This window comes from Hesperophylax consimilis, chromosome 15 (assembly GCF_061612785.1).
Source record: "Hesperophylax consimilis isolate HC1 chromosome 15, BYU_Hcon_1.0, whole genome shotgun sequence".
NCBI classification, from domain to species: domain Eukaryota; kingdom Metazoa; phylum Arthropoda; class Insecta; order Trichoptera; family Limnephilidae; genus Hesperophylax; species Hesperophylax consimilis.
This window is the reverse complement of record NC_142850.1, coordinates 18,833,153-18,857,164: the sequence shown is the minus strand read 5'-3', so window position 1 is coordinate 18,857,164 and position 24,012 is coordinate 18,833,153. Positions and strand designations below refer to the sequence as shown.

General features: G+C 32.9%; 2 protein-coding genes across 2 annotated transcripts; one reads left to right on the top strand and one right to left on the bottom strand.

The window, feature by feature from the left end:
• The first annotated feature begins 306 nt into the window (after positions 1 to 306).
• LOC149417425 (putative glutathione-specific gamma-glutamylcyclotransferase 2) lies at positions 307 to 7,915 on the top strand. The gene is made up of 3 exons (XM_089640019.1): positions 307 to 469; positions 1,803 to 2,031; positions 5,854 to 7,915. The coding sequence occupies exons 1-3, from the start codon at positions 335 to 337 to the stop codon at positions 6,051 to 6,053; spliced, it is 564 nt and encodes a 187-aa protein (XP_089496145.1). The 5' UTR covers positions 307 to 334; the 3' UTR covers positions 6,054 to 7,915.
• Positions 7,916 to 9,914: 1,999 nt separating this feature from the next.
• Positions 9,915 to 23,344, bottom strand: Rlip (Ral interacting protein). The gene is made up of 10 exons (XM_089640018.1): positions 23,116 to 23,344; positions 22,860 to 22,998; positions 21,728 to 21,917; positions 21,441 to 21,630; positions 19,644 to 19,753; positions 18,210 to 18,361; positions 17,929 to 18,097; positions 16,253 to 16,377; positions 12,339 to 12,522; positions 9,915 to 10,940 (listed from the first exon to the last, which is right to left on the bottom strand). The coding sequence occupies exons 1-10, from the start codon at positions 23,189 to 23,191 to the stop codon at positions 10,176 to 10,178; spliced, it is 2,100 nt and encodes a 699-aa protein (XP_089496144.1). The 5' UTR covers positions 23,192 to 23,344; the 3' UTR covers positions 9,915 to 10,175.
• Between the last annotated feature and the right edge of the window lie 668 nt (positions 23,345 to 24,012).

Here is a 24,012-nt window from a genome sequence, read left to right as displayed (position 1 = left end):
ACTCACAATCAGATTCAATCGATAGCAATTGAATTTTATTTAAACAACACAATATTATTAGTTTTTTTTAACGAAAATAACCGATTGACATCACACACCATTCACACTTTTGACATTTGAGATTGCCTATCAAAACTTCTTCTTCTTTTATTTTAAAGTGACAGGAGACTTTCTTCTTTCTTTGGCCAGTTCTTACTTACTAAAATACTTTTTTATTAACAAAACAAAGTTGACGTTTCGCTTTTTGAATAATCTTTGTGTCAAAATTTGAAATGAAAATATCGTAGAAAAATAGTGTCCTTAAGTTTAAATAATAAAAAAATAAAAAAGTAACATGTGGATATTTGGCTATGGATCGTTGGTTTGGAAAGTAGATTTCCCATATGAACGTAAGCTTGTCGGATATATTAAAGGATATGTAAGACGATTTTACCAGCACAGTATAGATCACCGTGGCATTCCAGAAACGGTAATATTTTCAACTTTCGTTTATTCTTCTGTGTAATTGTCCACTTTACACAATTCGATAAGCTTGTCAAATTCTGCCTCAAAAATATTTACCGACTTTATGTCCGGGAAATCTTCCCCACAAGAAAAACTCAACCCTTCCACACACTTTTCCACAAATGATCATCTAGTCAATCCACATTATGCAAGTGCATTATAAAAGTATAATAAATACAAATACAACACGTCAAATCACCAGAGATCAAATGGGAAAATAATTCACCGACTCCAGATATTTTCATATCAGAGGGTTCGGCTCGGTAGAATTTCCAATTGGACCTATAAATCCTACTGATCCCTCAATATAAATATTTGATAAAATCTCTCGTAATCATACATGTATTTAAAATGACTGATTTTTGCATTTTTATGTATAAATTCTTTGACAGATCTAATACGCCTAAATTTTGAATGAGAGAGCTAGGTATAATGCCAGTAGCCGAAATAACAAATGGTAATATTTTTATATTCTGAGAATGCCAAATTCTTTTAATTTCATTTCCTAAATCTGTAAATAGCCCTTGGTTACTACAAGAAACAAATATTTATGTCGGAGAAGATGGTAAAAGTTGCATTAAAGTTCCATTTTTTCGCAATCAAAGTTAAGTTTGAAGATTATGAAATAAGCATAAATTATTAAATAACCCAAAGTAGTAACCTAGTTGTGCATATCTACATCTCTCCCTAAATAAATAGTTGTCTCCATTAGATAGGTATATTGAAATCAAGTGTTATTTTATTAAAGAGCATTTGCATAAAGCGGAATTCGACTTTACCCATATTTTGACCAACTAATTTATTATAATTTTCTTGAAACGTAATAAAAATCTTTTTTTTTTTATGTAAGACTAATTTTATATATAAAATATTTAACAACTACCGCTAGACTGTTTTGAATTTTTGAATATTTCGTCTTTGAACATATTACGTTAATTTAAACTCTTATTTATTATTCTTTGAACGCCAGCATATCTTTAAAAATACATTTAAAAAATCATTTCTCTGAATATAACCAGCTATTTTGGGGAAACTAATACAGTAGATATATATAAACACGTTATATGGTAAGACAGTATAATTTACCTAAACATAATTTTGTAAATTGACGAAAATAGAATCAGATGGCGCACGGCGAGAATTTTGCATCAGCATACCAAGAGTTAAGTCTACAGTTGAATGACTATCATATTCATTATGCTTCATTACCTAGCATGGATGTGAAGATTTTTTTCATTATAAGTAATGGAGAAAGAGTCACGTTTTTATTTTATTTAATTAAATATTTTTTCTTTCAGCCCGGCAGAGTAGTGACATTATTACCAGCCGGTGAAGATGACATGGTGTGGGGTGTAGCCTATAAAATTAGCGATGACAATAAAGAGATAGTACTTGACCACCTGGATTTTAGAGAGAAGAATGGATACGTCAAGGACAGCGTATTATTTCATCCAGAAAACAAACTCATAGAAAAACCTTTTAAGTTAACTATTTATGTGGCCACAGAGGAGAATATCTCATTTGCTGGTATAGTATAAAAAATACTGAATATAATTATGTCTTTATTCCGGAATGTGGGGAGGTTATTGCACTAACCTCCCACACATCCCTACATGTTGAAGTGACGATAGTCTCCAATACAAAAATAGCAGTTATAATGATGTTTTTATATATTTATTATTCACTCTTTTTCATGTCGGGGAAACTTTAGAAAGCTTAAATATCTAAGAATAATCATGATATGCAGTGGCTTTTGGTTGTAATAGAGTGATAATATTACAAAAAATGGCATTATTGATGTTGTTGTAGCTGAAAATCATTTATTAGTTTTTTTCGAAAACTCGATTTTTTGGCGCACGGACAAACTGAAATTTCCTGAAAATCTTACTACAAAAAAATCAAATTATCGAAAAAAAAACAAAATATCGTTTTCAGCTACAACAACATCAATAATAATGCCATTTTTTGTAATATTAGCACTCTAGTACACCCAAAAGTTACAAGCCGCCACTAATGTGTATTTTCAAACTATTATTGGTTTTGTCAGGGCATTTTAGATTTTTTCGGGATAGAGAGCTTGATAACGGTGACAGTCCCAATATATCGTGACGAATGGCAACCCTGTTATGCATTACGTTTCATAATACAATCGATGAAAATCTTCAATTTAGATAATATTTTTAACTGTTTTTTTTTAGCAAGTAAAATAATTTCCGAAACACGATTGATTATAAGTATTATACAGGGTGTATCGGCAAGTACCCGACAAACTTTAACCAGCTATTCCTCAGCACATTTGGAGTAAAAAATGTTATGGGCGCTTTGCTGTCCGGTAACATTTTTTTTCCATTAAAAACAAAAAATAAATTTTTTATTACTCAAATTTATTATCAATGATGTTTTAAAGTTTTCGCTTTCATGCTTTTCAATTTCCTCTTCAAAACAATCAACGCATTATAAACTATCATCGTCTGTTTATCATTTTTTTATCATCGGCTTCCAAGAAAAATATCACTAAACTGTCTATCTTATTATCACTATCTTGTGCGCACTGTACCTACCACTTGTAAAATCATACTTGCCATAAATAACTAGCTCGCTGGATTGTTTTGGTTTTCGGCTGCAAAATTTTACTTGTCACAAACCAGTGATGCACAACCCGCGGCCTCATTCTTGCGGCCCACTTGGCTATAGAGAAAAATCTAAATGTTTGGGGTAATTCTTGAAAATCCTGGCTGAGAACATTTTTTATAGAGTTTTGGTTAATTTACGCTGCGTTCCCTAAATGACACCAAATTTTAAGAACCGGTTTGCATAACATGAAATTTAAAAAAATCAACCCTCCTCCTCCTTAATGAAAACAACAAAAAAATCCTTTTGTAGGTCGCGGCCTGTTTGAAAAATAGGCAAAGCAGCCCCGCTGCTGAAAATGTTATTCATCACTATCTTAAATTTACCCGTGCAGGGGATGTAGGTACTCGTAACTAGGTACCTTCATAAACATATTTATTGGTTTTTAAAACAAAATTGACCATGAAAATGGTAATACAAAAGAAGACGTAAAAAGGGAACAAATTTGCGAAGCTCAAATATCACATGACTTTCGCAGATTTTATGACAATTTTACATTGTGCCTGATGGATATCAATGGTTGACATAGGTGATAATCTTATACAGGTAGTGCCATAAAAATATGTGTCCGTCCCTAATGGGATAGGAAATTCTTGAATAATTCGCAATTATTTTTTCAGACCCAACGACACATTCATGTATTCAGAATTGTGTTGACAAAAATATTTGCTCGGTATATCAGTGAATCGACCTCGTAATAACAGTCAACAATTATATGAAGATAAGGCTGAACTAAAATATCGTTTTGTAATTACTCATTATAGCCGTGATCGTTATAACGGCTGTAAATATTATATTTTAACTAACCAGATGACAGATTTTTTAAATGATTAATATTTAAAAAAATATGATTATTCATTCATTATGATGGTAAAAATTGGGAAATATATTTAATTAGAGTTTTAAAAAGGATTATTGGTCGGCGAGACAAGATGAAAAAATGTGCCACGTGGGGCTGAAATCACCCACACATTTGAACGCAGCCTAAAGGTTAAGGTTAAACGCAACGCTCGTTGTATTCTACGTGTTCACAGATGGCGTTAATTAATTAATTTTGTTTAAATACGCTTTTGCAAGGTATTGCTTTACAATATTAAGACAAATCATTTGTTTGCGCCCGTATATACGCAATATGAATATGAATCAATAGTTTTGTTCGTTTAAAGACTTAATTTTTTCGAGAAAGGCACACAAATACAATATTTTACCGATGATTCAATCCAATATTGTATTTGTATGCCTTTCTCGATAGAATTGAGTTTTTATATGGACAAAACTATTTATTCATATTCATATTGCGTATATGAGGGCGCAAACAAATAATTTGTCTTAATACTGTAAAGCAATACCTTGCAAAAGCGTATTTAAACAAAATTAATTAATTAACGCCATCTGTGAACACGTAGAATACAACGAGCGTTGCGTTTAACCTTAAGCAAGATTCTGATACCTTGGGGTTTATTTCACATTTTTTAAGAAAGTTATTTTAGTTTTAGCTAAGTTTGAAAGTTAGTTTACAGCTGCGGATACACATTCCATTGAATAAGCATGCTTTTGGCGAGTAGCTGGCATGCCAACAGGGCATGTGCATAATGAAGTTCAGAGTCCTTTCATCTACCCACCGAGCCATTTTGATTGCGAAAGAAATTTCCAAAAAACCCAATATTATCTACTGGCAGAGCGCATTCAGACATGCCTCGCATTCCAAATCACTCCCCCCACCAAAGAACACTGTCACACCAAAAATCAAACACCATTCGATTCAATGGCATACGAACTACTAGCATGTGAGTTGATAGCAACGACACGATACACATGCCGCTGGCACGTTGAAGACCGCTACTGGCATGCTTTTGGGTGAGTTACTAGCATGTGTGTCTGCGGCTTTTATCACGGTTTTAAATTATCGACAGTACTTGTGTACTAGTTTGTATAAATTAGTTGTAACATGTTTTGTTATTTTACTTATGACCTTTACCTTAGCCGGCCCTAATCATCCCATAAGATTTGCAAATTAAAAGTGAAGAAATAAGATTTCTACTTATTAAACCTCTGTGTAATGAGGTCGTCAACTACAATTTATCAAAATAATTATAGCATCCTGACAAAAAACTTTTTGAATTTTTTGAAAATACCGAATAGTAGCGAAGATATTCATAAGCCATCAGAATGTTGATATTTGCGGCCGGCCGAAAAGCTTTTGACGTCACGGTACGTACGCGGCGGTTCGAATTATGAATTGGACAGAATCGTCTCTTGTGTGACGTCACAAGACACCATTGTACACATTTTACCTAAATTATCGCGGTGCACCAGCTGATTATATTTTCGTCATAACTTACTTGTTTTGTAAATTGTACCGTTTTATCAGATAATGTGTTTATATATTTATAAAAATAGTGTATAGTTTACCATGAGTAGTTTTCTCAGAATAGCTAGTTAATATTCACAGAAATGATTTTTTGAAAATATCATATAATATATTATAGGTTAAACATAATACATTCTCATTAAAATTAAAATAAATTAGGAGACGACCTAAATGCAAGAATTGTTTTGTCTACTTACCGTTCCAATGAAATCTATTCATTCTGCACCTAAGGAACATCAAATGTCTTTGTTGGCCGTCTCGTGTAAATTTATTATAGAATCCTATTTTATCTGCTTTATCCTTCTTTACCACTCACCTAACATCCTACTTACATTTCTATTTTACAGGAGAAGCAAGCATCGAAGCCATAGCCACCCAAGTGGTCCGGTGCAAAGGTCCTAGCGGAACCAACAAAGAATACGTCTACAGACTCGCTTCAGCGATGCGACTCATTGCTCCTGGAGTCGTCGACGAACATTTATTCAATTTGGAGGCTGCTGTAAAAAAACTAGACGTCGATAACAATAATATAGCACTGACAAATTGACAACCAATGCTTATATCAATTCATTAGCAAATTCTATTGGCTTATTTAAAATGTGCGCTTTTAAAAAGCAATTTTAGGAACTAAGTTTTTATTTTAATTTATTTACTTTTACGCTTAGATCAATTGAGTCGTGTAATTTCTATACCCGCTATATCAACTTTCATTGATTTGGAGAAAACCGCAAAAAACTGTCACATCTCTAGCATACATAAGTAATTGCATTACAATTTTTTATATAATGAATTGGAGTAATAAAATTTCGAAAAGCATTTAATTTTCTATATATGTCTAGCAATAATTAAGTAATTTCGATAAATAAAATGGATAAAGCGGATTTTGATACTCACTTCGTGATATAGAGGCTTTTGAAAGTCAACTGAGCCGACATGGCGGGTTTAGAAACACACGCGTAGATCATTTTGACACACGAGCGTGGCGGCCATATTGTATTTTGGCAAAATAACTGCTTGTGATTGGTTGAATCCGATATAGCGGATTTGGTTTCTCACTCGCAGTTTTAACATGGTTTTTGGTCGTGATAAGGAGGTTTTGAAACTCAATTTTAGGCTCCTCTTATTGCTCGCAAAAATGTGAACAAGATGTCATACTCAGATCATTTTGTCAAAAAATCTGATATAGCGGGTATAGAAATTATAGGATTCAATTCTTTTGTAAATTTTTTGACATATTTAAAGTTGGCACCTTTTTAATTCATTTACTTTTTCTTGGTTAGATTATTTATTGAATTCTTTTTTCAATGCATTCCACTTGTTGAAGTTTATTTATGTGTTTGGGAAGATTGATTCTAGATACGAAATATTGAAGAGCAGTATTATTCTCGGTAGTTACGGTGTAGGTAATGGAATATCAAAGAGCCATTAAGGGGGGCGAGAAAGAACGGCCCTCTGTTCAATCTTCACTCTCCCACACTCTTAACTTGTGTGAACATTTTGTAGAATAATTTGTATGTACAATTTTTAATGTTATTTATTTATTTTTTATTCTACAGTCTCCAAAAGTTTTTTTTACTTGTATGTAAATATAATGATCAGTGTCAACTTGTAACTTTTTGTGCATAAATCTAAATTTAAGAATATTATTTATAGCTAAATTTTATTTAAAATAAAAATCACTTTTTGCATGAGACTTTTCGACGCTCAAAAACACCAAATTGCTGAAAATCTTCATGAGTTTTAGAAAAAACAAACCAAAATTAAAATGGAGATAGTCTACATAGCTTCCGCTAGTAATCCGTTGTGCTAACTCCCATGTTTAATCTTATTCAATAGTAGCTGGTCCCGTCAACTCTTTAAACGCGTGACGTTCGGATGCTAGGTGTCGCTGTATGCAGCACTTTTTCATTTGTAAGTGTTCACAAGACAACTGTTGTGTCGTCTGCTTATGGGACACGGCCACTCGAAAACCAACTGTTGTGTGGTGCGCGTACAATGGCTTAATACATTTCTCCAGGATTGTCATTAGTGTTTGGAGATGTTTCCTGGTTTCACAACATGACTCCCAGGTATCGGAACTTCCTTCCGACCCGAGGCCGAAAATTGCAATATAATAGTACATTTAATAATTTTGTATTATTAAATGTAAAAGTAAAAGTAAAAGTCAACGGAATCACTCATAATATTACAATTTTCCATTCATCAAGAAATAAAAAAAATAATATATATATTTTTTAAATTATACAAAATTTATTCCATATTTTGTGTACTTATTTTAATTTATACAAATTTTCTTCTTGCTTTATCTACATTAATTTATTTTGTATATACTTTACACAACGGTAGTAAGAAATATTACACTATCTCCGTAAAGATAAAAAAATGTTAATAGATTAGCAATTTTAAAACCCAGATATAGATAAATTACCAAATTTTTAGAAAATTATACTTTATCTTCATGGTGGGCAGATATTTTTTGATATCTTACTGATAAGAAAATGTCATCAACATTATAAATAATATATGTTTAAAATTGCACCACTAACATGAAACAAAAAAATATTATTTCTTAGTTACCAGCATAAAAAGTGAATAAAATTTGTATGCAGTAAAGACATTTTTTATAAATACATAAACACAATGCAAAAAAAAAATCAATTTTTGTTTTCATTTTATTTATTACTTAGTTAGTAATTATTACAAAACAGCTGCCAACATATTATTAATATGAAATTATCAACAAACTCCAAGTTGTTGAAGTTGAATATGAAGGACAAATAATACTATTAATTATTATTAATCTTGTACAAGGAGAAATGTTTATTGGGGTCAATTATAAATTCATTAGTTAAACATCTACTCAAGTTATGACGCATTGAATTAATACGCACAAAAAGAAAAAAAAGTAAAATATTGAATTTAATATAATATTTAAAATAAATAACACCGTATATGAAACACTTAGTGGTTCTTTATTGTAAAAAGATGTGAAATTTTAAACAATGTTCAGTCCTAATCCATAAGCTTATTAACTTTGTTGGGAGAATCTTCTTCACAAGTGGTTATTTCTTCTATTTCTACCGAACGAGAATCACCTTCGTCCTTAGTTGTTGTTTTTACGACTTTGGTTTGTCCGTTGGATTTGGTGGTTTTAACTTGGGTAGAATAAGTAACCCTTTCTTTCCTGATGGAGTTTGGTGTGCTGAAGGGTTCGGCAAATGGAAACTTGTGGATTTCAATGACGGACTCTTCTTGGGAACTGCTAGCGTCGGTTAGCGAGGTTGGTGAGCGCGTGCCGAACTTAGCAAATGGATCAATCTTGGGCTCTTCCGCTGGGTGGACCTTTGATAGAAAGGAGCTCTTCAATTTCCTCAGTGTTTGTGACCTGTTATTCTCGGTAAAAAACAGTTCTTCTCCGGACATGTTGTCAGGTGTTGTTACACTGACGTGTTTAGACTTGAATACATCAGTATCTCCCTGGAAGGAGTGTGTTTTGGTTGTTTCATTCATTGTTACTCTGGTTGTAGACTTTCCGCCGGTATTGGAAGCGGTCTGTGTGTGGTATCGACTAGAGGAACGATATTCAATGAAATCTTCCTCTTCCGGTGGTGAATTGGAATTACCTAGAGTATTCATTGTGGCGAACATCCTCTTAACTTCTCGGTCATTCATTTCACGTGATTAACAAGAAACAACACTTCACTAATTACTTTGAGGAACTGACCTTAAACTGGGATTGGATCGCAATATACTACTGACACAACATAGTACCGGAGCAATCCAAGGCAATGAAAGATTACTCATTCAAGTTTGTGTAATGAAATAGACACCACCGACCACAGATAAGATATGAAAAGGTACATCTTTGATATCAATATGTCTTTAAACACTGATACATACACTTGTCACTAATCAATGCAATAATAGCATGAATATATAAATACACATCCATTATTTTATTTTATTTATAGGGAGGGTGTATAAGATTGCAGAGCGGAGAGAGTATTGATAATATTAAATATATTTTATTTTATCTAAAAACAAAATAATAATAAAATTTTGAAAATGGATATTAGGGTTACAAAGATAACACCATGTTCTAATGATGAAAATAGAAAATTAATAGAAAAAATTCAAAGAATAATCTAAAAAATATATTTTATTAGTGTTCTGAAAACACTCCGCATTGAACAATTTATTTTTCTGATCCGTCATATCAATGTTATCAGTTTGATAAAAATTATATCTCATTAAAAATACGTATTTTAGAAATATTTTTTGTTGCAATCAATTTCTTTAAAAGAAATACTTAAAGATTTTTTTAAATTTCTGTATATTGGGGGGGAAAAAAACATCATGAAAACAAGGTAGAATTAGAAACCTCTATTTACAACACAGGGAAGGAATGTTTAGGGAATTGATAACTTTAGAAAATAATATGCTTCTGTATACATACATCAATAAATTCAAGTTTTATTCATCAAATTAATCATTATCAATTTTTACAAGTTGGTTTGTGATAATAGGTCATTTAAAAGCTATATATTTCAAATGAATTCAATGAACAGTTTTCTTTTTTGTCACTAATGATAAAAAAAATAATCTTATATTAAAATATTATAATATATGACTACGATAATTTGAGATTTATGCAACAGGGTACTTAGAATTAGAGAATTTCGTTCATGGCTAGTTGTATTCTGTGTTCGATACAAGAAGTTCTTTCCTGGAATATTTGATGCGCCAATGATAGCCGCTTTTGCTCCAACAAGGCATTTTCCTTCACCAACCTTTGTTTTTCTTCAATCTCAGCTTCGGAGTAAGTTATAACAGAAGCTTCTCTAACGTTATTGTTCTGGTTTGCATTGTTCTCTTGCTTATTCTTAATAGCCAGGTGACTTCTTAATTTCACAATTTCAAATCGTTCCGAATTGATTTTGGCTTGGAGAATCGATTTCAGTTGTAAATATTCAGCGTGTTCTAACTGTAGCCTCATGAGTTGCAGTTCTTCTTTGGATAGCTTTGGTTTCTCAATCTTAGTTACAAATGTTTCTGAGTTGATGGAATAGATGGATTCTGTCATCTCCTTGTTATTGGTGGAGGGTGGATCGGCAGTTTCTTCGTAGTTCTCAAAGTTGTCTTCGAAGCTTTCAACAGGGAATACAACCTTCGGTTCCACTTTGACTTGTAGCTTTTCTACGGGAAAAGTTACTACCTTTGGCTCTACCATGACCGTGATAGTTTTGTCCACTAGTTTGGGCGGGGGTTGAATTCTTTCCTCGGAGGAGCTGTGTAGTCCGACGCTGCTGGTTTCGCTTCTCAATGGTTTGTCAGTTTGGTCTTCGTCTTGGGTGGTTTGTCTTTCATCAAGAGAGGAGTGGTTTTGTGAGGAACAAGATGGATCTGTAGATTTTTGAACAGATCGTAGTTTCCTCTAAAATAAAAAATAAAAACATTACAAAACCAGCAGAATACGTATAAGTTGTATTTACACAATAAATCTACGAAGATCAAATGACAATTAATTTAATTTGGCTATGTATCACCGGCCATTTTATCAATTAAAAACTGATGAGGGGAGATAAAACTAAAATAGTCAAATTCTTCCTAAAGTATAAGGTGACGGCCGGCATAGTCCAGTGGTAACGCATTGGACTGCCATTCCGAAGGTCGCGGGTTCGAACCCGGCGTGCGCAAATAAATTTTATTTGATTGATTTGTGTTATTTCACAATTAATTAATTAAAATAATATATAGTATATTTGCGGCACGTTCCAGAGTGGAAGATACTACCAGTATCGCCCTGGTGTAAGACCACCATTCAGAATTGAAACGTTGCTCCAAATGGCTTAAGCCGTGTTTAGTGACTAGATCTGAATAGCCAGGTACTTCCCCTTAAGGTACTTCCTTCCTCTTTCCCTTCCCCACTTACCTTCAGCCTCACAACATCCCCCAATTGGGGATGCCATAGTCTCACTGGCTCCAGACGGGAGCAGTTGGGACTCTTGTGAGGTATTCACTATAAAAAAAAAAAAAAAAAAAAAAAAAAGGTAGGCGACACATTGTGCTATACGCATCATGGCTTAGCCTATTTCAACATATCACTCGCTGTAAACTATAAATGGGAATGTATGGCGAGTAATATGTTGAAATAGGCCAAGCCACGAAAATATAGCGTGGTTTGTTACAAGCTTAAAGGAAGGACATTTGAGGTCATTTGTAGTGACCTTCGAAAACATAAAATATTGATACAATTATTATGAATACACTTTTTCATAGTCCCACTGCCCAGAGCCACTGGAGTCAGATTTTGAAATATTTTGAAAATAATGAAGGCGATGCCATACGTAGTAATGCAAAATCATGTGTTTTTGGTTTGAAAATTTGGTCGCCTAGAAATGTTTCAGATGCTTTAATTAAATACTGCGAGTAGAATACATCTTGGCCTTTGAAATAATCGAGTATTTTTTAGATAAGTCTTTTTATAAGCCCAGAAAAAAATAATGTATAAGGCCTATGAAAACTGCTTTAAAGTTCAAAATCTCCTACTTCCGAACCCATTTTCGGTTATGATTTTATTGAATAATGAGGCAAATTAAGTTATTTATAAAATGATCGAAAAAAAATTAAATATTTATTCCTGAACATCCACAAAATAAAATAAAACGCGCTTTTTGGCCATGTTTTTTTCTTGCATAAATCAAAACAGGCGGATGGTGTTAAGCGGGAATTTAAACCTTATCGCCATCTACGTAAGGGTTGTTATTGATAGCAGCTCAATTTAAAATATTACACGACTTAGTGCATCGCCTTAAGTAAGATATGTACAGACCTTTAGCTGTGTAACAATCCGCTGCCCTTCCCAAAGTTGTTCTTCACGTTTCTGTGTGACAAATCCAGCGTGCATTTCTGCGTGGATTTGACTCAACAGAGACTCCTGCTTCCTCAATTCCTTTGTTATTTCATCCGTTGATTCCGGGAGTATGGGGGCCAGAGAAGTCAGCGGGGGGACGTATCTGGTAAAGAAAAAAATATTATGATAACTGAAAGCAGGTCGGGCAATAAACAATATATTTATAATATAACAAGGGATAGCCCGAAGTTCTGTAGGGAACCACGCTTGCACAACGCAGGTATAAACTGTACGCCCTAAAGTTTAGACTTAAAGAATTCGATACTTTGTGCGAAAGCATTACGAAAAAATACATATTATAGAATGTATTGAGGATTTGCAAGTATTTTAATATTTACAAATAAGTTTGGTACTTGATTATTATAAACCCAAAAGAAGAACATGTAACCATGTACGATCGTGTGAGAAATGTGAAGATCCGTTATCTGATAGAGTGCAAGGCTGATGTAAGCGTAATGAGTAAGATTAAATGGTTTGGGCATGTAGAGCGAATGAGCGAAAAAAGGAGTATAAGGAGAATATATGATGCAAATGCGAATGGTAGCAGAAGTCAGGGACGCCCAAGAAAGACATGGCACGATCAGGTGAATCAGATACAGTTGGGCCATTTCAAGAGTCAGAATAGTATAAGAGTATATATAAATGTGAATGAGGCAAGTAAGTGTGTGCGAGACCGAGTTGTTGGGCAGTCTCCATCCTCTCTGCCTACCCCTGCGAAAACGGCATGATGGTTAATTAGTTAGTTAGTTCAAAAGAAGTAAAAATAAATACATTATGAGATGAGACATCACGGGTTCCATTTCTGCCACGGTGAAAAAAATGTATTTATTTATTGGTTCATGTATGTAAATGCCTAGGATTTCTTTTTTTTTAAATATTGATTCATACTCTTTTATTCCATATTAGGGGTCTGCCAGTTCGGGTGTTGGGATGTTGATAGTTTAGTTATTTTTTTATAAGGCCCGATTGAAATTATTTTCCTCAGAGCCCGTCATTGGCAAAGGGGTGCCGTACATCATTCCATAACTGAACTGTTAAACACAAGAACGAGTCGATGGACTTTACAAATGATTTATTGTCATAAAGAACAGTGAACAAAATTTAAGAAAACCAATGTGCGTAGGTTAGGTGTTAGACAATAAGTAACAACAAGGCAAGAACAGTAAAATACACGATTTTACCGAAGCATTTTTTTTTATTATTCACCAAAATTTTTAACTAATCATTATCTAATCATAACATTACCTTTTATTGAAAAGTGTATTGAAGAAACCCACAACCGATCTTCTATTTCTCTTTGGCTTTATTTGAGGAAATGAAGACATTTGAAGACAGTTATACAAAATGAAACTCAAATTATGTTGACACAAATAATAGAACTGGAAACAGTTTAACAACAAGTAAACTAATGTGTCAGTGGTTTGAAAGCAATGCTATTAAAGGGACAATTTGCTCGGCACTATTGTTTAGCATAGTCCAACAACGCTGTTGCAACAGAATGGTCACAATTCAGTAATCAATTATTGCAACAGGTAAAAACTTACATTTTTTTTTTTCGTGTTCTTTTTACAATCATAAAATAACAATAAAACTTAAAGTAACTTTTAGTTCGTGAGATATTTGTTCTTAAAGAAAGACAAATATTCCCAGATTATGAATAATTGACAATATTTAAAAAATAAAAAAAACATCTACAATGCAATGGTGGAGGACTTGACTAGAGCACCCATGATGCCAACCACCAAGGATGGCAACCTGACGCATTTGTCAACTCATCTACTGACCGGTCTTCATATTGTATTCTCTTTTTGACACCAGTAGTACATAATGTATTCATGGACCCTTATCTTACATACGCAGGTTCTATTAATAGAAATTCAAACAAAATGAAGTCATCACGTTAGATTATTTTACAGTTTTAATCCAATGTGATTAATATTTCTAGATTATTTTTGTTTTCAGTGTTTTTTTTAAATACTTTCTTCTGTTCACATTGAAAGACAAAAAGATTCTTTTTCTAGCCGATCTCAGTGCTCAACGGAGGAAAATTCTGCTTGAAGAATACTCCATATAAGAAATAGAAGGAAATACCTAATTATATTACAATAAAACACTCAGGTTGTGAACGGAGCATTTATATTTTAAAAGGTAAAACGCTGCATGAAAAATACTGCATACAAGAACCAGATGGAAATACCCAATTACATTGCACTAAAAGGCTCATGTTGTCAACGGAGAATTCATGTTTTAGAAGTTTCCTTAAACCCTAGAACTTCAACGGATAATCTTACATAATTATGAGGGATTATTTTTACTTGGGCCACTTTTGCGTATCAGTCAAGTGACCGAAAAACTCGACATTCTTGTGTGGGAACTTAATGAGCTTCATTGTATTTCCCATGGTATTTTAAGTGTATTGGGAGGGATAGAGAGCACTCTTTGTGTGATAATGCATGTGTAAATTTTATAGTAAAATTCATTACGATAAAATACATATTTTTAAAATAAGCACTTTTACCATTCTACCTTTGTAACATAAAGGCAATAAAACTCTTATCAGTAGTGAATAAATAAGCGCTGTTGATATTATATGAATGCTACCTTTAAGCCTCATTTCATCTGCATTAGCATATTCAGGGAAATATAATACCGGTTTTGCAGTCTGTCTAATAAATACAGGGTTTTCCAATAAGAGGTGTTATTTTGAATAGCCCTCTATTTCGGTAGATGTTACTTTTGAAGCTGTCATTTTTTGACATTTGACAAGTAGAAACTACGCCATTAATAAAAATGGAACGATACACGCTTCAACAACGCATGGAAATTATTAAAATTCACTATTATTAATTATTAGAATTCCATTGAAAAATCATCTTGAGTGATAAGGCCCATTTCCACCTCGGTGGCCTCGTCAACAAGCGAAATTGTCGCATCTGGGGCTCGGAAAAAACAAGAGTTATTGTTGAAAAGCCTCTCTATTCTCAACGTGTGACTGTTTCGTGCGGTTTATGGTCCGGCGGAGTCATTGGACCTTACTTTTTCGAAAATGAGGCTGGAGCAACAGTTATGGTGAATGGATTGCGCTATCGAGAGATGATTAATGATTTTTTATGGCCGGAATTGGATGGTATTGATCTGGACAACGTTTACTTTCAACAAGACGGCGCTACGTGCCACACAAGCAACGAAACCATTAATCTTTTACGGGAAAAGTTTCTTTGAATATCAAAATAACACCTCTTATTGGAAAACCCTGTATAATACTATTAGTTCTAAATATTATTATAAAGACCAACCATTTCACAAAATATCTTTTTGTTCATTATTCAGAAAGGAGAGGATTAAACTAAAGCGAGTCCTCCATCCCATTAAAAATAGCTGCTGATAAATAAACTGTTTTTAACTGTGTGGTTCTGGTGGTACATATCAAAACAATTATTGGCATTATTATTTAATGTAAGTGTACTTGGGGATTTCATTTGAATAATCAAAATATTTACTCATAAAATACACCTATAGACTTCCAGATGCAGTTTCAACCAATCGTCGACTATGCCTAAATGTGTTTTCACTACAACTTTAATAAGCTCAATTATTATTATTTTTTTGGTTAATTTTTATTTTTTATTTAATTAATATTTTGTTTGTTTCATTAAACAAACCTCTCAAATTGTCTTTCCGCAATCCTAAGATAAAAAAAAAAAATTGAAAAAAAAAAGCCAAAAATACAGAAATTAAGTGAAAATGTTGGATATTTTATTTATTTATTAAAATACCCCCCAAACTAGGTATTTAATACTAATATCAATTATTTAAAAAAAAATTAAACTTACTTGGTCAATTTGGTGTCAGGAAATAGAATCTTTGTGTTATAGATAAAAAGGATCAACAGATTGGGCGACATGTTCAGAGTAGGTCCTAGGAGTGTTCCTATAGTCTGCACATTCAGGCGGTTGATCTGAAAATTTAAACAGAAATTTATGTTTTATTGGAATAACTTTTTGAAGGTTATACCCATCAATGAAACATTAATCATTGAAGAAGAAAATTATACTAACAAATCTAAACGAAACATCAAATTAGTTAACCTCTCAGACATAGAATTTTATTTATTATGTGTCCCTTTGAGAACTGTCAGAATGTGATAATTTTTGTGTTATTTACGAGTTTTACTAAAATCTTCATAACTCACGTTTTGGGAAACGTAGCCTCATTCTAAAAAATGTTTTGGAAAGATTATGAAATCCACTATCGCATTGTGTTGTTATACGTAAATATTTGCGTTTCTAAATATACATTTTATGAAAACGTCAAAAATATGTAAAAATCGCCTACCATTATTTCAAAGCCTTGAAGAATGTACTTTTTTCTGAGTAGCATGAAGGAATAACACTTTATATATTGAAGAAATATATTTAAAAACTATTAGTCACCTCAAAATATTAACCGTCCAAACTAAAATATTTTTAATAAATTATTTAGAAACGCAATAAATTATTAACAAACATCTTGACAGTTTCAATCGGCTTAGATAATGCACCTCTACGTTCCATAGATATTCTTGAATACAGACGCGTAGCGTTATTCATTATCGATACTCTGTTTTTTAAATCATGGCAATCCGTATACTAGTGATGGAAATAAATCAATTTTTGTAAAATCTCGCGCGTTTACGTGAAAAGACGTTCTAATGTTCTGAGTGGTTAAAGATGATATTGTTAATTCCGAAGTTGAAATATAAAACAACTAGGCCACAATGGCCGAGTGGATTGAGGCGTTGTCCCGGTAAGACAGAGATCCTGGGATCAATTCCCACTTGTGAATGTTACCTTTTTATTTTCTGTATCTTGTTCTGTTTCATGTTTCGTTTAGATTTATCAGTATTATCTTCTTCTTCAGTGATTTAATTTAATCAATCAGAAAATTGGGGTGATTTAACAAACAAATTAAGCAGCACGCCAGAGGTGGTTCGCAAAGTTCTTCAACTTGGTCAGAAGAGGTGGAGAGGTAAGTTACCAAACCCAATGTTTATGTCTATTTTGGGCATTAAATTCATGCTTTAAGCCATAGATAATAGAAAGAAAGGGATATATTGACCGGTCGGTGGCCGAGTTGACATGGCGTTTGGGTCCCACCCAGGCGTAGTGTGTTCAATTCCTCGGCTGGCTAAGTCCTCCATCACAACACAAGCAACATTTTCAGCTTACTGTGGTGGTAGTAGGAGATTTTCAAATATTGTCGGGTTATTAGTAACACGGGAATGTTTGTCTTTCTTTAAAAAAAATATATATATATATAGCATGGAAGCATGTCGAAAGACTATCAAAACTGCATAATGAAAGTTACGCATTTGGTGTGTAGATAGAAACAAAATGGGGCGCCACTGTGTAGTATGGGTGAACGATAATGGAGACACTTTAGTGCGCACATTTTCATACTAATAATAATAATATGTCATGGCCCATCTCTCTTTCATCTTTTACCATTGGCTGATTTGAGTATTGGTTACCTTTTCGTTGGCTATGACGCTGGCCAGATGGGTCATCAGCCAGGCGAGCAGGGAACGGTGGCAGGTGGGGAGCTGGGCGATGAGAGGGGCAAGAGCGGCGGCGGGCCCTGTAGAGGCATCCTCAAACAGGGAGCACAACTCTGTGGTCAAGACAGGCTCGGGCAATTCCCTAAAAACAAAATGTACGAAAGGGCTTACTCAAAATGTTTATTTTTATTACATGTTGTAACAAAAGTTAAATTATTATTTTTTTTAAATAATGAAACAATATAAAGCCTTACGTTATGAATAGTTTTAGAAGGGCACAAGCTGTAGGTATTTCATAATCTTTCTCTGCAACAGGTTCTCTGTCATTGTAGAGTTTTCTTAGCGTCAGAACCCTTTGCTTTGCTGGTTCCACTCGGTATATGGCCTCCGAATGCACACCATTTTCCTTCAAATTCAACACATAATTCATTTTATCATTGGCATGCAATGCAGAAAATGTGGCAATTTAAAAAAAATGTATTTATAACATTATAAAAAAGTATTACACAATATACAACATAATTTGCTTTGAGTATGTATGTACGAACCTGAACTTTTCAAAATTGGAATTGATGGATGTGTTAATATTATTTTATTTTATTAATGTGCACAACAGATGGAGGGAACATCACTTAAATAAAAATACAAATAAGAAATACCAACTGTCCAATAACGGTGCACAAGAATATGTAAAAGTAAAAACAAAACAAAAAAAGAGTTTATTTAGAATAAAATTTGAGTCAAGTTAGAGTCGCTATAAGAGATTCGAGGTATTTTATTTTACTCCCATGTGCTGTGTTTGTTTATAAGATTGCCAATTTCATAGTTCTGTTTAAAAAAAAATGCTACTAATTTTAGAAAAATCTTCGGTTGAATCACGAAAAGCGCCCACTTATATTGTACACAGGTTCCTATTTTTATAATTTTGTGATAACCTACTGTTACCAGCTCTGTACCGTTTATGTTAAGTATGTTATGTTATGTTATGTTATGTTTATGTTATGTTTGGTTTATTTATGTTACATTATGTTATGTTTATGATGATATTGTTAATAAGAAAAATGTTAATTGTATATGGCCAAGATCACCCCTAATGGGTGAAAGCCAAAATAAAGAATAATAAAATAAAATAAGTTGGTTCTTAGGTAAGGAATATGGAAAGTTTCGTAGTTTCTTAGTGGCAGCTGATTGATATTGATTTTGATTGTGGCCAAGAGGGAAGATTCTACCCCTTTATTTATAATTTAGTTAATTGAATGTTTCCAATTTGAATTATTCTAGGCGTTTCTTATACATAGTTAGTCATCTTACATTTAAAGGTAAGATAGTATAAATTTATAAAAACATACATAATGCATTTAGACATATGAATATAAGAAAATATGTAATTTGTTATTATGCAATAAATTTGGCTGGGTGTTTAAAAAATTTTTAAGTTTTTTATTGAATATTTCGCAATTAATTTCTGTTCTTACGTCCACAGAAAGATCATTGAATAATTTTATATCTTTGTATACAAGATGATGTTGGATTGCTATTTTTGGGTGGTATAGATTGGTTTGGTTATAGGTTATATTTAGGTTTGTCACATTCATGGAAGTTCATGTCGATTGGCGATAAAATGATTTCGAATTTGTCTACGGAAAAAGAGTTAGACTCAAAGGAAGCTATTTTTAATATTATCTTACCTGTAGGTAATCAATACAGTCTCGTATCACTAAAGGTAGGTTCGTATCATCATGACACCTCGATCTCTCAACCGCTAGACCAAGAGAAACTCCAAAGATGGGCTGTGCAACTAAAAAAAGGTTAAAATGCAATGACGTATCGTAATGTAATTGATAAAATACAACATAACGTAATTAGAAATATCAACATGTAATAGATAATTTAAGAACAACATAAAGCAGTGTCAATGTCAAGCTTGATTTCAAGTATTTATACAAACCGTCTTTTGATTTGGAGTGCCAAAAGTGAAACGAAAAAGGCATAACTTTTTCTAACTATAACTACAGACACAAAGAACAAACAAATTAAGTTTAATAACGAGCATGAATTTTAACAATCTATACACATAACATTTAACAATGATGGGGCAAAGAGTGAAATAAAAATTTTGAAAAATCAACATTCGTTAGGCCACTTGATCAAACAAAGTAAATTACAGTTACAAGAAATAATAATAAAGGTTGGCGAACAACAAAACCACAACATTAGCAGGCTGTTGAAAGAGTTTGAAGCCCAAATTTTAAATAGAAATAATGTAGCCATACATTGAAGAGAAAAAATATATAAATATGATATTAGTTTGTAAGGTCGGCTTCAGACGCTCAGTTAAACTTGTCCTGTATGCTTACACAGGTCGCTCACGCAGGTAAGCCGGAAGTGTGGACAAAATAACTGCTTGTTTTTTAAAGAGTTAACTTTGTATTGAAAAGAGTTAAAAAGTTGATCTTGTTATAAAATATTGCTATGGTGTATGCATTCAGGGTAAGGAACAAGGTACATTATTTTGTTGGTGCCTTAAGCTTACATTGCAAGCTTACCAGCATGTTGTAAAGGACCGAATAAGTTTGACTTTTTTTATTTGCAAATACAGTATCTAGACTTTAAAAAACTTGGAACAATTCTGTATGATTAAGATTTCTCATTTTAAAAACGTTTCTACACTGTGAAGCACACAAAATACCAGGAGTTTTATTTTTTTAGGTTGTACTATGTTTATTGTAGATAAGAATAAAAAAAAAATAAATAAACCCTTTGAAAAAAGTTTAAAATGGATTTTATTTATTGAAGCAAGTAAAATGCCATGAATTTTATTTTTGTATGTGATTCTATGCTATTTGTAGATATGAATAAAAAAAAAAATTACTTCATTAACACTGTACCTTCCCGAGATATTGCTTTTTTGTAAAGTACCTTTTCCGTCCCAAAAATTACTTAAAAAATTACTTTTGGTAATTTTTTAAAGTCAAGTAGATAAATGTAAAGGGTTTATTTATTTTTTTCTGCAATCAGCATAGTTTTCTTGATAATATTGAAAATTTTCATTGCATTTGCACTATAAATGACAAAGATACAATTTTTTTTCATTGAAGGTACAAGCTCTTCCGGAGTGCTCGGAATATGTAAAAACGCTTATTTTGCCCAAACTTCAACTGCCCATAAAAAAAAAACGAGTTGAGGTAGGAAGGTAAAATTTGGTATATTTTCTTATCTATATGGAAGGATTAAAAATTTAAAGTTTCATCAAAATCTGAGATGGTGGGTGACAAATCCAAAATTTTCTGGATGATTTGGTGCGGATTGACCCTGCGCAGTTAACTTAACCTGTGCAGGCGACTAGACAAAATATATAAATGTAACATCAGTTTGTAAGGTCGGCTCAAGACGCTCAGTTAAAATTGTCCTGTATGCGTGCACAGGTTGCTCACGCAGATAAGCCGGATGATAATATAATAAGTTAAATATTGTGTGTCACTCACCGCCCAAAGTGAATATTTCTTCAAAGGGAACTCCTGCTGCAATGGTGGGCTGGGTTTTGCTTGCTTTCTTATCTTTCTTGTCTTTATCTTTTTCTTTAACCTTTTCTTTATCTTTTTCCTTTCCTTTGTCTTTTTCTTTGTCTTTCCCTTTTTCTTTTAATTCTTTCACTTTGATCTTTTCTTCCTTTTCCTGAAAGAGGAAAACAATATCTTAGACATTAATTGGATAAATGATTATGAAAATAATGTTTTCCGCAAAGAAATAAAAACATTTAAATTTTCATTACCTTTTCACGCTTTTCTTTTTCCTTACGGAGCTTCTCTTTCTTCTTTTCTCGTTCTAGCATTTCCTTTTCTTTCTCTTTTTCCTTCACATCTTTTTCTCCAACTTTTTCCTTGTCACGAGACTTCTCTCTCTTTTCCTTGCTCTTCGATGGAAATTTAAAGGCTTTTGTTTTCTTTGTTTTAGAAGGGCTTCTAGAAAAAACAAAAAATATTTTAAAAGTTAATAATTACTATGCACAATCAATATGGGCGTGTACAACAACAAAAAACACCAATTGACAATGAATTATCAACAACCACCTAACCTAACCTACAGAAACAACCATATTAAACTGTAAAATGGGGGCCTCGGAACGGGTACATTATCAAGAGAGGCCCATATTTTTATTGATTACTAGAGCAAACCCGTGAAAAATTACAGGATGATCTGAATTCTTGACAAATCACTTCTAATTTTCAAAAATACACTTAAATTCATAGCAAATTTAAGTTCATTGAGCCAGATTTCACGCAGGACTAACGCACAGATAACTGAAATTAGTATGTTTGATTACAATTTTTACAAAATTAAATTAAATAATTGGTAGAAAACCATTCTTATTTGGGAAATTCTTTTAGGCGCAGTGCGGTGAATTAATATAGTTGATGACAGCTACCAAAGACATAACACTCCTGTTGTTGTAATAAATGTATGGTATGAATCTGGCTTAGACTTATGTCAAATGCTTGCAGCGTGAATGCACTCAAAACTAACTGTGGTCACCAAAACCCATATCCAAGATAGTGTAATAATATTATTGCTATCATAAGTTAAGGCTTGAATCAAAGGCGCACACCATCACAGTTTCGTCAACAAAATTACGGATAAAATAAGCTCCGCCTCAAAGGTAGAATTCAAACTGCATTCCAAACAAATGTTCGGAATTTCTGCCCGTAAGATCAGCAACACCTAGGCGGAATTCTGCACATGCGGAAAAAACCTCACGACCAATGACATAATAAAACTCATGACCTGCTTTTTCAGCATGCACAAAGGTCGAATTTAACGGCACTACGAAGATGTTCAAACAAGATCATAGAAATATTAAAATCAGATATAAAACCGATTTGAATATAATACTATGGGATGTTTACTTAGTTTCTGCTTCTTCCTCTGGTGAACTGTCGCCAGCCAGGGCAGCATATCCCTTGTCTTTCTTTGAGTCCTTCTTGTCCTTTCTTCTGCCTATCAAGAGGTCCTTCTTACTCGGCTTCTCGTGGTCTCCGTCGCTGTCTACAATGTTCAAATAACCACTCCTTAACAATATAGATATTATATATATTATAGCAACTTGAAATCAATTAAAAAACTTCATATGCAGACTGAAATATCACCGGAATCTATACTTACAATCACTTTCGTTACTTCTTCTCCCGGACTCTGCATTGTAGAGTCCAGGGAAACCTTCGTCAGCATCAAAATCCATCTATTTATAAAATTTTATATCAATGTTTATAAATATGGCCAAAATGACAGAGCCGACCCTCAGCTGTCAAAAGCTTCGTCTTCTTTAGATATTTTTTATGGCTGTCGAATATATTATCCAGTGATGCCATATCCCAAAAATTACAAACCATGTTCCAACGGGAGAATTAAATTTACTGCAGTACAAGTGGCATCAAGCGACCCTGAATGCATTTGTAAATGATTTATTTATAATAATATGTTGTTAATATTGTACCGATCATTTTATTGTTTCTTTATTTACGTTAGAATTTTTAACCTCAACACAGGCTTGTCCTGGTGAATTCTACAAAATAATAAAAATAACACAAAGATTATATATTAAAAGAACAATTTTGTTCCATTAACGATTTTACGAATTGGGTACTTCCATGGTACCTATATGGTACCTAATGTGGTAAACATGTAGGGTGACCATGATATACATTGATATTTTATTGCAAAAAAATATTATAAACTATTATTTAAAAAAAGTTACATATTCAAATGTTGCATCACTGATTAAATCAGTGCCGTGCCAGTTTGAAAATGGCAGGGATTGTTGATGAAACTTATTGTTACTGCTGAATTGTATGTTGCTTTACCTCAAACTCTGTGATTAGACTATTTTAACCCTTTTAGTGTCAATGTTTTTTACTCATCTTTTATTCTTAGAAATGCCTAAGAAATCTTTTGTTTTTGATGTCATTTACCCTTGTCTCGAAAAAAAACTGTATCTCTTCCAAAAATTATCAAATTTTTATAATTTTTTCGGTGTTCTCTTAATAAAAACTTGTACAAGGA

What these genes read in the sequence shown, in the direction of transcription:
- LOC149417425 (XM_089640019.1), top strand. Translation starts at nt 335, where the DNA reads ATGTGGATATTTGGCTATGGATCGTTGGTTTGGAAAGTAGATTTCCCA. An exon ending in ACCGTGGCATTCCAGAAACG is followed by an intron (nt 470 to 1,802) that starts GTAATATTTTCA and finishes TTTTTCTTTCAG; the next exon opens with CCCGGCAGAGTAGTGACATT. An exon ending in GGAGAATATCTCATTTGCTG is followed by an intron (nt 2,032 to 5,853) that starts GTATAGTATAAA and finishes TCTATTTTACAG; the next exon opens with GAGAAGCAAGCATCGAAGCC.
- Rlip (XM_089640018.1), bottom strand. Translation starts at nt 23,191, where the DNA reads ATGGATTTTGATGCTGACGAAGGTTTCCCTGGACTCTACAATGCAGAG. An exon ending in AAAAAGAAAAGCGTGAAAAG is followed by an intron (nt 21,631 to 21,727) that starts GTAATGAAAATT and finishes TTCCTCTTTCAG; the next exon opens with GAAAAGGAAGAAAAGATCAA. An exon ending in GCGTCATAGCCAACGAAAAG is followed by an intron (nt 16,378 to 17,928) that starts GTAACCAATACT and finishes TTAAATTTTCAG; the next exon opens with ATCAACCGCCTGAATGTGCA.